General features: G+C 48.6%; 1 protein-coding gene across 1 annotated transcript in view; it reads left to right on the forward strand.

Moving 5' to 3' along the window:
* JARID2 (jumonji and AT-rich interaction domain containing 2) overlaps positions 1-13,805 on the forward strand; it is a 237,679-nt gene that overhangs the window by 183,832 nt on the left and 40,042 nt on the right. Inside the window, 1 exon segment of the mRNA XM_032424828.1 lies at positions 1,570-1,746. Within this exon segment, the coding sequence (XP_032280719.1) occupies positions 1,570-1,746 (177 nt within the window).

Genomic DNA, 13,805 nt, shown 5'->3' on the forward strand with positions numbered 1-13,805 from the left:
ATAGATAGGTTGTTCCAGGGGAAATAGGGCTAGCCATTTTCTTGTTTCCTTTTTTTCTTCATCTGTAGCTCCTGGTTTATAAGAACCTTCCTTCCATTGAAAACCTCCTTCTAATTGGACATGTCAAAGGGGAGGAAATGTAATGGCTTTTCAGACCATAGCCAAGTCTGTTCTGCCACGTACATCCCTTTGGAGTTTCATTTCTACCCAGTGGTGTGACCCACCTAACTTTTGGGGTTTTTAAAATGCAATAGAAGGAAGGAAGAATAGAAGGAAGCAGGGGGCTTGGAGGTGTCTGTGTGGTCTTTGCATTTCTGCAAGATGGGTATTGGGATTACCACTTCTCCCTGACGTTGCCCATTTATTTCCATAACCTTGTTGGATCATGTGGCTTGGCAGCCCGACAGGGATGATTTTAACCTTTGTGTCTGAAGTTCGAGATCTCCATTGGGAGGAAGAACAGATTGGTCACCTGTGTAATCGTTGATACACTGGAGTGTTAGCTCATTCACCAGAAGGCAGGCGAGAGAGAAGGAATGATATTTCATGCTTCATAGTTCTTCTGCTACTTGGTGGTAGCTCTCCCCAAAATACTTCACGGTTAAGAAGCTTGAAGTTGTGGCCAGAAATTAATTTGGGGGATTTTCTTCGGATTTTAAGCAGCCTCTGGTCCTAAACAATAAACCAGTGAGTTGAGGTATCTTCTAAATTGTCATTGTCTGATAAAGAAGAACTATATTGTGCTTCTTTGTAATATTGAGCTTATCTTCTGGTGTTACTGTTTTATTTTAAATTCAGAAATGAAAACATGAGCAGAAGGTTAAGGTGTAAAAGGAGTGAGGGGTGTGGGTTAGTTTAATCTTGTGCTGGAATTTATTTTAATAATTATACGTGCTACTAACCTGATCATAATATCAAAGTAGCTTCCAAATATATTGTGATTTGGGGGAATCCATGTCTGTGCTCACTTTGGCAGCACATACACTAAAAATGGGGGAATCCATGTCTGTCATTCACCTCTTTGTGAATACAAGACCAACGTTACCTTATATCTGGAAGTGTCATATTCTGTTACTACTGCTTGGTTTGTCTTTCATATTTAAATTCATTTGCTTAAATTCATGTCAAGTCTAGTAAGTTAAATGCATAACCCAGAATAGTTTCTTCCTCTCCTCCTTGACATTGTAACTAGTTGTCTTTAATTTTACTGATTCCCGCCTGTCCCACCCCTTTGCTCAATTCAGTTCTTGGTGGTTGTCATCTCCCCGCCCCCGACTATTCATATGAGATTTAAAATTTTTGATTTGTTGTTTTTGGCGAATGGCATCATCCCCCTATTGGGGTGGGGGGGGGGTTTGCTTGAAATCCGTTGAAAGGACACAAATGGAGTTTTATTTCCTGGGGGATATTTGAAAAATAAAAGTGGCAGTAGAGATGAACAGCTTTGTTTTATCTGCTCTGCAGATTTAGGTTCGTCCCTTAATAAATGTCTCCCTGTGTAGCGCCCCTTCCAGAAGGGGCGAGGGCCAAGGCCTGTGTTGACGAGCCCTCTTCGTTCAAACCCCCCAGGTTCTCCTGCGCTGCCCAACAGCATGGTGTATTTCGGAAGCTCTCAGGACGAGGAGGACGTCGAGGAGGAAGACGATGAGACGGAAGACGTCAAAGCAGCCGCCAATAATGCTTCATCTTCATGCCAGTCAACCCCCAGGAAAGGAAAAACCCACAAGCATGTTCACAACGGGCATGGTAGGTCCACTCTCGATTTGGGGTAGAAAATGCCGGAATCCACAGCTCTGGCCGAGAGAGCTGCAGTAGGTCATCTGTCGAGGTAGAAGATGAAGATGAAGGCCGCATAGCTTTTGGGTGGCAGAGCTAGTTCTGGGGACTTCTCTAGGTGTTGGGCATTTGCAGGGCAAAGAGGTGGGTGCAGCCCAGTGTGTTCTAGATGAACAGATTGTTAAGGCACGGGTATGGATATTCTTGTGTGGTGGAGGCGATGATCAGTCCCGAGTGAGCTGCAGATAATGGGATTCGGAAGAGGAAGAGATGATCTCTAAACAGGGATGGGCCAAGAAGATCTCGTGAAAAATCTTTTGTGATCAGCTTACAATTATTGTGATTTTAGCAGGTGAGGTCATGTAGAAAGAAAACCGTTGAGCGTGTGGAATCAAGTAAATTCACCTATATTATGAACCAGACTGATTGTTTTTTTTTTTCCCCCCCTCGAGGGCAGTGTGTGGGAGGAGGACAAGAGTGGATATCAGGGCGCCTGGGTGGCTCAGTTGTTAAGCGTCTGCCTTCGGCTCAGGTCATGATCCCAGGGTCCTGGGATCGAGTCCCACATCGGGCTTCCTGCTCCGCGGGGAGTCTGCTTCTCCCTCTCCCACTCCCCCTGCTTGTGTTCCCTCTCTCGCACTGTCTCTCTCTGTCAAATAAATAAATAAAATCTTTAAAAAAAAAAAAAAAAAGTGGATATCAGTGAGGAATCAACTTTTAAGTGAGTTGGCCGTGGGAAGTGCAAGGAAGTGTTGTCATTGGAGTTGTGCTCTGTAAAGATGGAGCTGGCATCGGTTGTGAGGATTGCATGGAAGGAAGGGACCTGAGGAGGGGGGGCGCCTCAGAAGGCTGGAATTGTGGATGGTTACCTGGCCAGAGGTGACCAGGGATGGAGCGTTCCTCGAGGCGCTGCAGCTGGGAGGATGAGGGGGTGGGGTGAGAACTGTGGCGGGGTAGGGTTGGGAGGAGGGCTTGGACCAACTGGGAAAGTAGGCAAGAAAAATGGGCTAGGAGAGGCAGAGAGTCAGGCCCGGAGTCAGGCCCGGAGGATGGGGGTGGGGAGGTATTCCGGCCCATTTCCTGTTGCGCCCCTACCAGGATGCTAGGCATGCTGTTCCATCCACAGCCAGCCCCTGTCTGTCAGTAAGTGATTGAGGCAAGGGCAGATTTCTCTTTTTTCCTCTCATGTCTGCACTGAGCTACCGTTGTCTTTCTGGACTCCTTCAGTAGAGGCTCGGGTCCAGCACAGGCTAGATGGGATGGGGACGTGCCTGGTTTTCACCATTGTTGAGCATTTCTGCCTTGTCACTGTAACGATTATTTGTCCTGCTTCTTGATTAGGACTGTGTTTAGGAGGCATGCAGACATAGTGGAGGGATGCAACCCTCTTTTTAAGAACTTAGAGTTGGGGCGAGGGGGTTAATACTCTCCCAGTGCAGACTACAAAATGCTGCCTTGATTTTAAACCTCAGAGGAACGAGGTTTCCCCCTGCCGCTGTGGTCCTCAGGAAGTCTTGACAGTTGGAAGAGAGCTCTGTAGAGGAGTCGGAATACGGGTGTTGGCATAGAGCTGAACTTGCCGTGGACGTTCATGACCCGTGGTGCGTGGCCTGGTTGTGGGACGGTTGTCCCAACTGTGTGTGTGTGGGGGGGGGTTGTTGTTCTTCAGGGTGCCTGGGAGTGACTGAATGGAGTTGGTAACATGCCTGCTGGGCAGGAGGAACAGTTCCAGTGTGGAGAATGGGAAATGGTTGATGATTTTAGATGTGGAAATGAGATAAAATAGATCAAGTTCAGAATGATGCCTCTAGCCGCTGAGCTGTCTGAAATGGAAAGAGAGGTGACGAGCGTCCAAGGAGCCCAGCCAGGAAATCACCTCTGGGGGGGCTGGACGTGGGAGCAGAGCGCGGTCCACGTGAGCACAAGGGCGATTTGAAGCAAAACTGAGCAGGTTTTCACTGCTGCCTGGAGAGCCAAGGCTGGAGGTAATAGAACAGGAATTAAGAAGGGAGGTGATTTGGGGGTAGTTAAGAACTTTATTATCTGCTGAGTTTGCAGGGATGGTGAGAGACAGAACTCCAGAGAACAGACTGGGAATTTATCATCCTGGAGCTGCTCACTGATGCAGCCAGAAGGGGTAAGCTTTCTGAGGTGGAATGAAGCCGCAAAGCAGACTTGTGGGGATTTTTTTGTTTGTTCGAATTCTTGAGGAGGTGTTTTCTGGTTGCACTTTTGGTTTAATAGGAGTCGAGAGTAAATGAACAAAACATGAAATTAAACTCCTCTCAGTTGGTCTCTGTGTCCATGGGATAGAAATATATTTCATTAGGATAGCATCAAAATGGTTCCTTGATATAATTTTTCATTGTCTCACTGTGTGGGGTGGGTGAATTCATCAGTCTTTTAGGGTTTCTGGACCCAATTCCATCATGGGGGTGAGGGCCCCCCTTTCCCCCACAATACCCAGCAATTCTGGGTCACCAGCAGGGTTCTGAGAATTTAACTCCATTCCAACACTACCTGCATGGAGATCGCATCGGATTCCACAGGTTAAGGGCTCAGTCCTGTAAGACTGCTCCTCATCCCCCACCTCAGATGAACCACCTGTTAACGTGGGCTTCTGACGCACCAGCTACACATTGCAGGTTCCAACAGCCTCTCCCCCTCAGGTTTGATTAACTTGTTAGAGTGGCTCACAGAACTCAGGGAGACACTTACCTTCAGTAGTTTGGTAAAGGATAAGATAAAGGATACAGATCAGCAGCCCTATGGAGAGATCTGGACGGTGAGGTATGGGGAAAGGGCATTGGAGCTCCATGCCGCCTGCTCTCTGCATCTCTGTAGGTCTCCCAGCCCAGAAGCTCTTAGAACCCCGTCATTTTGGGGTTTTTATGCAGGTGTCCTTACATAGTCAGGATTGACCAAGTCATTGACCGTGGCGTCTGGCAGACACCCACACACAAGGACAGATCACCTGATTCCCCCTCCAGAACCTCTTACCTTCCCAGAGGTTGGGGGCGGGGGTGGGCTGAAAGTTCCAGTCCATCGCTCCCATGGTTGGTTCTGCTGGCAACCAGCCCCCATCTTTAGGTACTTCCCAAAGGTCCCTTCACTAAAATAATAAAAGATTTCTGTATCACTCTTGGCGCTTTGGAAATTCCAGGGCTTGGGGAGATGTGAGCCAGGAATTGTGGACCAAATACATATTGTTTGTTTTTTGTTTAAGATTTTGTTTATTTGAGAGAGAAGACAGCATGAGTGAGGGAAGGGGCAGCGGGTGAGGATATCCAAATAGACTCTGAGTGTGGAGCCAGACGTGGGGCTTGATCTCATGACCCTGAGATCAGGACCTGAGCTGAGACCAAGAGTCGGATGCTCAACCGACTGAGCCACCCAGGCGCCCCTCAAATCCATATCTTAATGACCAAATATATATTTCTTATAAATCAGACTATGACAGTCCAATCACGTGGATCTGGCGAATTAGTCCCATGTCTGCTTTTGCACGTGTGGTTGGGTCCCCACCTCCTACTTTTCAGCTTGTTTGAACTTGCTGGTTCACTAGGCAGTCTTCTCATTGATCCGCCTTCCAGTGTCCAGAGTTACCCTCCTTCACTGTGTGTGGGGCTCAGTCTCTTTAATTCTCTTTTCACCTGAGCTGCAGAGTGGTGAAGGGGCAGCCGCTGTCTGGTGTCACGTTACGAAGTTTCGTGAAGGGTGGGGGTGAGGGAATTGGCCGACCCTCCCTCCCTATCTGAGGGGAGAGGGTAACAGTTTTGCACTGACCACGGTCACTGCCATTAGGAGTCAAGGAAGATGTGTCTCTATCTAGAGATGCACATCCCTGCACGGATACACACAGGGAGACTTCTCATTGTTTAAAATGTCAGGAGATTTTACCGTTTTAAATAGTTAACGTGTGAGTGAAAATGATATTGTGGCATCTGTAAAAGGGTTTTAAGTGCTCACTTTGGGGATTCACTTGTTGAAATATTCTGGGGTTCTTTTTGTAGAGTCGTGAATTTTAGGGCTCTTGGGTAGGGGCGGTGGGGGGACAGGGTCATTAGATGTACTGTGGGGTGCCTGAGCTGAGGGCCCACATGCCCCTCTCACTGTCTTTTCTGCCTTTCTGCTCTTGTACATGCTCCTCTCTTCCTCCCCGATTGTGCTGGCTTCTCTGGGGGATACAGTGCAAGATAAAGGGGAACAGGAGCATGCCCAAACCCGCTGGGCTTCCTCAGAGCGCTGACTCGACCCTTACTTAAAGCCACTTCCCAAGCTTTCCTTGATGAGGCTTGTAGAAACCAAAAGTTGCAAGGCCCTTTATTTCCTATCTGTGCTAATTCTAAAAATGCTCGTTCTGCGGGTCTACTTCTAATGACTGTTTTCTTCATTCTGGGTCCTCCATACATCTGTCTTGTCTTAAAAGTGTATTTCCCCTATTGTGTATGACAGTGTGCTCTAATCCACAGTATATGTATTTGCTGCCCAGGGAGTGAAGTTTCTTTTGGGGGTGGGGCCCCACTCTGATGTCTCCTGAAGTCATTGACTTATAGCTTTGGTTAGATTGAGTTCATCTGTGATTAACTCAACCCCCACCACCTCCAGTCATTTGTCTTTTTGGTTATGTCAGTTTTTGAGCTGGGAAGGGATTGGATGCAGTTTCAAAGGTTTGCCTTCGGATTCAACCCCAGTGGAGTCCCAGAACCGATCCTAGTGAGAACCCATGGGGCTATGTACCCACCTAAACTTGGGGAGGAGTGATGGAGAGAGCACTGCAGGCCCAGGTGATCTGTCCTTGTGTGTGGGGGTCTGCCAGACGCCAGTCCCTCCTGCAGTGTCATATTGTCTGAGACCCGGCCTTATTTATGCAGTCTCTCAGTCTGTGGGGTTGCCCATTCCCACACCAGGCACTGATCCCCCGTGGGCATTTTCCTCTGGGATTCCGTTCACCTGCTCTTTAGTAGCCCCGTAGGAAAGTAGGAATTTGTATTATGTCTGAGCTGGTAATGTTGCCATGGGCATGGAGACCTTCCACGTCCTTCCGTATCCTAAACCAACATGGTTGTTAGTAAAGTTATTCTACTGTGAGGTGTTCAGAAGACCACACGCATCACATAGAAGTACCAAATCAACTCCACTATAATATGTCCTGCAAAATTAGTTTGTGAGTTTTTGGCAAATGTTAACACCCGTGAGTTGGACAAAGATTTTGTTTGCTTATTCCTGAAAATGTATTTGTGGAGGACTTGGAAGGGAGTTCTGGAAATCATTTTTCTGGGGAAGTGCTGAAACACAGAGCCTTACAGAGGGCAGGATCTTGCCACGTTAACCATTTTTTCGGAATTTTATGGAGTTAATTTTTGTGTCCTACATAAAATAAGTTTAACTTAGGAGCAGATGGAAAACATGCATAAGACCTTGTGCTAATTTTTGTGCTTTTGGAAGATAACCCAGATGAATAAGGGATACGGACCTTCCCCCCAAGGGGCTGATGGTATGGGACACTCCCTGTGGAGAATCCATCAGAAACTGAGACATTCAGGCTCTCTCCGCGTGTTTTCCCGAGCACACAGACTTAATGTCTGGTTCATGGGTGCCCTCCCCCCATCACTGTGTGTTTCTCACTCTCTTCCTGTCGCTCCTGGTGTGGCCCTCTGTCCTATGACTTAGATAACCCTTCCTCACACCCACGTTCAAACATCCACGATAGGAAGGGGCCTAGGGAACAAGCAGCCAAGATACTCGAGTGTTTGGACTCTATGAAAAGCGGTGTTTGTAGTTTCTAGTGTATGTTCACCAGGCTTTGTGAATTTGTTTTCCCTTTTCCGGACATCTGAGTACCAAATCTTTTGTAAGGTCACATGGAAAGAAAATATAACCCGAGGTTCCATGTCCAGGAGTCCTCTAATGCAGAGAGCGGGGTGTTCTTTCTCTCCCTGCCCCTCTCCTTCCTGAAGTAAAGCACTTTTCTTGGCACAGGGTATTCTGTGATCACATTTGCATTTTGGGAAGATGAACTAGGACAGCATTTTGAGGGATGGAGTGTGACAGCTTAGAGGCAAAAATAAAAAGAGACCCTTTAAGGGACTGCTGCCTTTGACCTTTTGTGTTGATGAAACCAGGAGATGCGGCAGGAAGAGAGCTGAGCACAGTGCTTCCAAGCCCGGGCTTCGGACTCTGACCCGCCTGGCTCTCATGTCTGCCCGTCCTCTGGCCACAGTTGATAACTGCCTCAGAGCAAGTGTCTTACTATTTCTGAGCCTCAGGCTCCTCATCCGGAAGGTGGGCACGAAGCGAAAGGTCTGGAGGCTCTCTGTTAGTTGCGTATGTAGAAATGGTCATAGTTAGAGGGTGATTTCTCTAACTTGTTTTGGTAGATGGTCTGACACCCACTTTTTTGTGTGAAGGTGTGATTTGAGGGCTGTTTTCCACGCATGACAATAAGAACACAAGATTTTTGGGGGGCGCCTGGGTGGCTCAGTTGATTAAGTGTCTGCCTTCGGCTCAGGTCATGATCTCGGGGTCCTGGGATCGAGCCCCGCATCGGGCTCCCTGCTCCGTGGGGGGGCCTGCTTCTCCCTCTCCCTCTGCAGCTCCCCCTGCTCTGGTGCTCAGGCGGCCTCTCTCTCTCTCTAATACATGAATAAAATTTTCTAAAAAAACCCAAAACACTATAGAGTTTTCAGGACGTGTTTGCCTACATTATCTCGATTCTGTCTCTTGTACAAGAGTCACTGAGAAGGGGTCGGGGCAGGTGGTGGTCTTGCTTACGGTGGGGGACATGGAGGATCTGAGCTCTTAGGCCCATCACCGAAGGTGACAGGCAGGTTGTAGCCAAGAGTCAAGGTTCTGGGAACCCGCCGGCCCCGCACAGGATTCTGCGTCTGGGGGAGAGGGTGGATGAACACTGGGTTTTGTGAGGGGCAGTCTGTGCTGTGGTGGTGGAGTTAGCGTCCAAAAGCCGGCTGCCCCAGCCATGGCCTGCGGTGTAAGGGTCCGCTTGGGTCTCCGCTTGGGTCTGCGCTTGTGCTGTTGCCCGCCTGGCCTTCACGTGCCTGGCCGCTGAATAATGAAAACATACAGGATGGCAGTGCTTCTCTGCGAGGCCAGGGGAAGGGAGGGCGTTGAAGCCAGCTCAGAAACGTCCATGCCGTTAGCAGTGCTCCTCCAACTTCAGGTGACCCAGAGAGAGAGGAGTGGTTTTGTTGAAAAAAGAAAAGTCCAAAGGGCCCATAATGTTAAAAAAAAAAAAAAAGGGGAGGGGGCGAGGGGAGTCCTCTTTGGAGAAGGCCAGTTTCAACCAGCATTGCAGAGGAACGCAGGGCGCTCTCGTGACCTGGTTGGGTGAGCTGCCTCACCCTGTCCGATCTGTAGCCTCTGGTCTAAAAGGAGGCAGGTGATAAGGAAACAAACCTCTGCCGGCAGTTTATTAAAGCAAGTCCCAGTGGTGATTGGGAGTCAGGCCCCAGGCAGGATCCTGGAAGTGAGGATAGTCCTGCAGGCATGATTTTCCACAGTAGAGAAAGGAGCCCTCGGTCCTTGAAGCTCATCACCCAAAAGTGGTACAAGTAAAATGTAGTGATCTTTGGAAATGGAATAAACAGCGTTGCACAACTTACCCAGCCATTTCTAGATAATGGGAATTATAATACCAGCTTGCCCATCACATGTTTGTTCTGGGTTGGTTTTTTTTTTTTTTTTGGGTCCAGTTCCTACAAAGGTCCTTATCAGCATCAAATAGTCACCAGGAGCTCCCTGTCGTGCCTCTTGGAAAGCTCTGCATGGGCTGTGTGTTCCTGGGGTAGGCGTGTGACTTCTCTGATTCCTAATTTCCTCTTCCATGAAACGAGCAGGATAGAGTAGCTTAGCATTCGTTTGTTCATTTCTGTCCCAGTGCAAAGAACAATTCACCGCACGTGTCTTGTGGACAGGACTAGCCACCAGTGGGATCTCTTACAGTGGCCGATGGGCATTGCTGTGTGTGCCAGCCAAAGGACTTTTCCAAGATCCCCTGTTGAGCCAGGTGAAGATCCCTAACTAAAATTGGGACCTGGGCGAGGGCATCCTTATCGGTGGTCAGGCAGGTCTGCAGAACCGTTGACCATTTTCACACGAGAACACGGAGAGCAAGCTGCTTTCTCGTGGTTCCTAGTGTCGACGTGGTGCTTCTCCCTACTTTGTGTGCCAGGGACATGCAGGTGTGTGGGGACGGCCGGCGACATCTGTGTCCTCCCCTGGGACGGTAACCCTCCCTGAAATGCGGGGAAGTTAATGTGCGGAAAACAAAATCTGGAACGTGAGCACCTTCGTATTGGGGTAGCTTGGCCAGAAGCCCTGATGAGGCCGCGTGTCCAGGAGAACCGTTATATTTGGGCGGTTTTAGCTCGAAGAAACCAGGAAGCAGACTGCTGATGGTGTCCAGCTTTAACTTGTTTCTCCCCAAAATTTGGACCCTCCCTCCCTTCCTCCCCGAGTGAAGCAGAAGGGGTTCCCTATGGAGCAGGCTGCTGCGTAAGGGGCAGGGTGTGTGGCTCAGGGTGTGGAGGCAAGGCGCAGCGAGTGACCCCACGGGAGGTCCCTGGGCTCTCCCCGTGACACTGAGCTGCCGTCAGTGTCCGATTGGGCCTGTCTGTGACCGCACTCCTCCTCTGTGGGCACGCAGCCCTGCGCCCAGCCACCCCCTGCGAGGGCCCAATGTCCCCAGGCAGATGTTTGGTTTTGTAGACATGCCCCCGGACTCTGATGTTCTCATTTCCAGTCCGCTGAGCATCCTCATGGAAATGCATTTGTTTATGAAAATGCATAATCTGATGTGACGTGGACCGCGTCACGCGCGTCTGCAGCCCGGGGGTCACACTCCAGGGTCACAGTGATGACGCCTCCAGCGGCTCCTACCCCAGAGTTTCCAGAACACTCTTCCATCTCCAGGACCTCATATGATCCAAACAAGAGCGCCCTTAAGTAATCCCTATTTGGAAGCACAACACCACCATCAAAACACGCTCTGGGGATTATTGATGTTACAAGTTCATACTTGAAATGGCTTCGTTTTTGAAAAGTTCTCCTAACTGCTTGGTTTTCTTCCAGTGGGTGAGTGCGGTAGGCTTAGAGGCATGAATACGTTCATTTGGAATGAATTTGCCGTTGGTTTTCCTCAGCCTTGCCACTGTGGCCAGGCGTTCCTCATCCTCTGCAGAGGGGACGTGGGGAGAGTCCGTGTTCGCATCAGCCCTGTATGGTCGATTTTTCACAGGCTTTTTTGCACTTTTGAAAAACGGGAGGAACTGCGCAGAGCGTCCTTCCTCTTCGTGTTCATCTCTTTCTGAAGAGGGACATTTCTCAGAAGACGTTTTAAACAATGTGTCATTGGACTCCCAGCTGGAAAGATTTAATTGCTTTTGGATTCACACCGGGGGCCTGTTGTGCGAGGGCCAGAACACAGTCATTTGGATGAGTTTACCAGAGTTCTGCCTTGGAGGTGCACCCCGCTTGCTCTGTGTGTGCGCAGGGCAGGGCGGGGGTCTCACCGCAGCTGTGGGAAGCCGGGAGATGCTCTCTCCAGCCCACAGATGCTTCTTCCTTTGTGGGGTCTCCTCTTCATCTTTTTCTCACCTCTGGCAGCTTCATTTTTTTGTTTTGTTTTGTTTTTCCCCTCTTGAGGCAAGTGAATTTTCCCAAAAGTTGGACTGTGGGCTGGGAGTGTGTTTTTAAAAAGCAGTAGTACATGTAATGTTGGGTCAGGAGATCTGTTGGCTCGCCGTCCTCCACTTCTGTATTTGGGGCCGCTTGGTGTGGCGGTTTGCAAGCACCACACGGGCTCTTGTCTTCCCCATGATGGTTGCAACCTTTTCTTTGTTCTTGTTTTCTTATCCCTAAAGAAGAACAGGAGTGCGGGGCGCCTGGGTGGCTCCGTTGGTAAAGCATCTGCCTTCAGCTCAGGTCATGATCCCAGAGTCCTGGGATCGAGTCCCACATCGGTCTCCCTGCTCAGCGGGGAGTCTGCTTCTCCCTCTCTCTGCTTCTTCCCCTGCTTGTGCTCTTTGTCAAATAAATAAATAAAATCTTAACAACAACAACAACAACAACGGAAGAATTGGGTACCCTTTTCAAAGATTTTATGAGCGTGCATGTGTCTATGTGGCTGGTACAAAGTGCAGTGTTCCACGCAGGGCCTTAGGGGACCCCCGCCCACACACACACGCTTAGGACGGTGGGCTGGCCCCTCTTCGAATTCAGTGTGGGGATGTCTCTTCCTGGTCATGGTAGAGCCGCTCCGCTCCGGGCTGAGGGGCTTACACAGATTTCAGTGACAGTCGATTGGGACCGGCTTGGATGCCTTCCTAATCAGTTGTCCGTGGGCCAGTTACTTAAACCCCCGAAACCTCCCTTTCCCCCATTTGTAAACAGCTGATAACAAGTGGCTTTTTCAGTGGGGGTCGGAGAGGGGAGGTTGTGAAGTGGCCGCCGATGGGCACGTAGTGTTTCATCTTGGGTCGATGAAAACATTTTAAACTTGAATTGTGGCCATGGGTCGCATGGCTCTGAATATGCAAAGATCCACGCGATTGGTAGGTACGCTTCAAATGGGCAAATTACACGATGTGTGAATTACAGCTTATTAAGGATAAAAATCTGTTAGGGCTGAATGACAGATGCCCTTAGCGCCGTCCCTGACCTTTTTCTTAAAAAGCGGATGCTGGCTGCTGTCCTCTAACTGGAGTCACACCCCACGACGCTTCTAAAGAATTAGAACACCCTGCAGTTCTGAAAAAAGGAATATATTCTATTAGGTTTTCAGAGTCTTTAATCAGTTTTGTTGTCCCAAATTGGCTGGGATGTGTTTATATGCTACGCATTGTAAATTGAATTGCTGAGCTCTTTGCCAAACTGCGCAGTATTTAATATTTTCCGTTAATTTCATCTGGCCTGTCTTAAGGGGAGCCTTTAGTCGGGAAGATGCGCTGTGTCCAGATACTGCAAAATGTGCACGTAGGATTTTTCACAGCCCTTTGTTTCCTGGCTGGAGGGCAGGTGGAGGTGTTTGTGATATAGTAGCTGCCCCACGATATTTATTTGGAGAGTGTTGAAAGCGATCCTTATCACAGTGCAAATATTCCTGTATTTAGTTTCTCTGTACTGATATTTTTATTCTGAAAATTACCAGTTCTGTAACTTGTGCAGTTGATTATGTGGTGAGCCTTCCAAATGCACTCCTGCGCACATTTCCAACGTGTGTTTCTCCCAGTGCGCTGTGAATACTTAACAGATGCCTTGTTCAGATCCAAAGGTGGGCCAGAAATCTTACAATTTACTTCACATGTGGTCGGCCTTTTAGAATTCATCCCCTTGAATATAGATTTTTTTTTGAAACCCCAGACGGCAAAAACACTGCAGTCATTTGTTTTTCAAGAGTTAATGCACACCCCTTCTGAGCATAACCCATAGTTCTGTGCCCTTTGTCTTGTTTCTTGAGAGTGATAAAGCATGAAATCCCCCTCGGCCCACTGCCTACTGGCCCAAAAGGCCACTTGCCCAGATGTCCCTCCCCAGGCCCTGCTCTGGCACATTTGAGAATGCAAATATCTTAGAGCCGACTGATGTGGGCACAGGCCCGGGGAGCTGGTCACCGTCCTACTCCGTCTCGTCCTGTCTTCAGCTCCGTTGGGGGCCGAGCAGGCCAAGAAAGCCATTTTTCAGTGACAAAAACCATTCATCTTGACTTACGGTCTTTTTGTTGTTAAAAGGTCCTGTGCCCTTTTAAACTCCGGTATCTGAAGTTACTAGGAACATATGCAAGAAACATTGTTTAAATGGCAAATCCGTCCAGCCCCGTTATTGTACATCACTGCACATAACATGTATTTACATTTTTAGATCCTGGGACAGTGGCAACCAAATTTCAATGATAGAAAAATGTTCTAGGACTTAAATTCTGTAAGTTCACACGTAGAAAATTAATTTGCCTTTTTATTAATCCTTTCTAATGCATTTTTTTCCTGTTACATATTTTATTTATTTGAGAGAGC

Source organism: Phoca vitulina, unplaced genomic scaffold (genome assembly GCF_004348235.1).
Source record: "Phoca vitulina isolate PV1807 unplaced genomic scaffold, GSC_HSeal_1.0 scaffold31, whole genome shotgun sequence".
In the NCBI taxonomy this organism is placed as follows: Eukaryota; Metazoa; Chordata; class Mammalia; order Carnivora; family Phocidae; genus Phoca; species Phoca vitulina.